The sequence below is a fragment of the Pygoscelis adeliae genome, unplaced genomic scaffold (assembly GCF_000699105.1).
Source record: "Pygoscelis adeliae isolate BGI_AS28 unplaced genomic scaffold, ASM69910v1 Scaffold467, whole genome shotgun sequence".
NCBI classification, from domain to species: Eukaryota; Metazoa; Chordata; class Aves; order Sphenisciformes; family Spheniscidae; genus Pygoscelis; species Pygoscelis adeliae.
The window spans coordinates 668,695-669,378 of NW_008825253.1; the positions used below are offsets into that span (position 1 = coordinate 668,695).

Below are 684 nucleotides of genomic sequence, written 5' to 3' on the forward strand. Positions count from 1 at the left end.
CCCACGGCGGGGGGGGGCTGGGGGGCCGTCAGCCAGTGAGCCAGCCTGGTCCCACCCCGGGCATCCCGGTAGCGGCCAAGAGGAGCAAGAGGTGGTCCCCTGCCACCACCCCTCTCCACGGGCTCAACTTCGAGACCTTGGCCGTCCATAAAACCCCGCTTTAGCACGATGAACCTTAAAGTTTGTCTTTCCCACCTGATTTTTGAATGCAGTTTGCATTTTACCGAGGCCGCTGGCCCTTTCTGCAGGGTTTGCATCCGGCTCCTGCTCGGCGGGCTTCCTCCTGTGCGAGGTGCTCGAAGGGAGAGGGGGCTGGCACGGCCCCGAGCGTGGGGTGACGGCCCCGCGCAAGAGCCCCAGCGAGGGGCTCCTCTGAACTCCCTTAGACGCTGTCTAGGGCTGACTTAGCTTAAAATTGGGCAGAGCTGAGGGGTGTCACTGGGGTCTAGCCTTGCACCGAGCTGCCAGAGAGAAACTGCGTTTGCTTTTGGCTGTCTCCGGACGTGAGCTGTAAGTGCAGGCGCTGACGAAGCCGCACTCACCACCTGCTTTTTGCTTTTCACAGCCTGAGACCGACTTCTTCGGGCGGCCGCTTCGGCGGCAGTGGGCGGCCGCGGCCCCGGGTAGGTGGCAGAGGGATGGGGTGGCCATGGGTGGCCCCAGCCCCGGGTGGGTGGCAGAGGG

The 684-nt window shown here is 64.5% G+C and overlaps 1 protein-coding gene across 1 annotated transcript in view; it reads left to right on the plus strand.

Moving 5' to 3' along the window:
• CHTF18 (CTF18, chromosome transmission fidelity factor 18 homolog (S. cerevisiae)) overlaps positions 1 to 684 on the plus strand; it is a 13,436-nt gene that overhangs the window by 12,026 nt on the left and 726 nt on the right. The window contains exon 18 of the mRNA XM_009329411.1: positions 566 to 623. Within this exon, the coding sequence (XP_009327686.1) occupies positions 566 to 623 (58 nt within the window). The remainder of the gene's footprint in view (positions 1 to 565; positions 624 to 684) is intronic.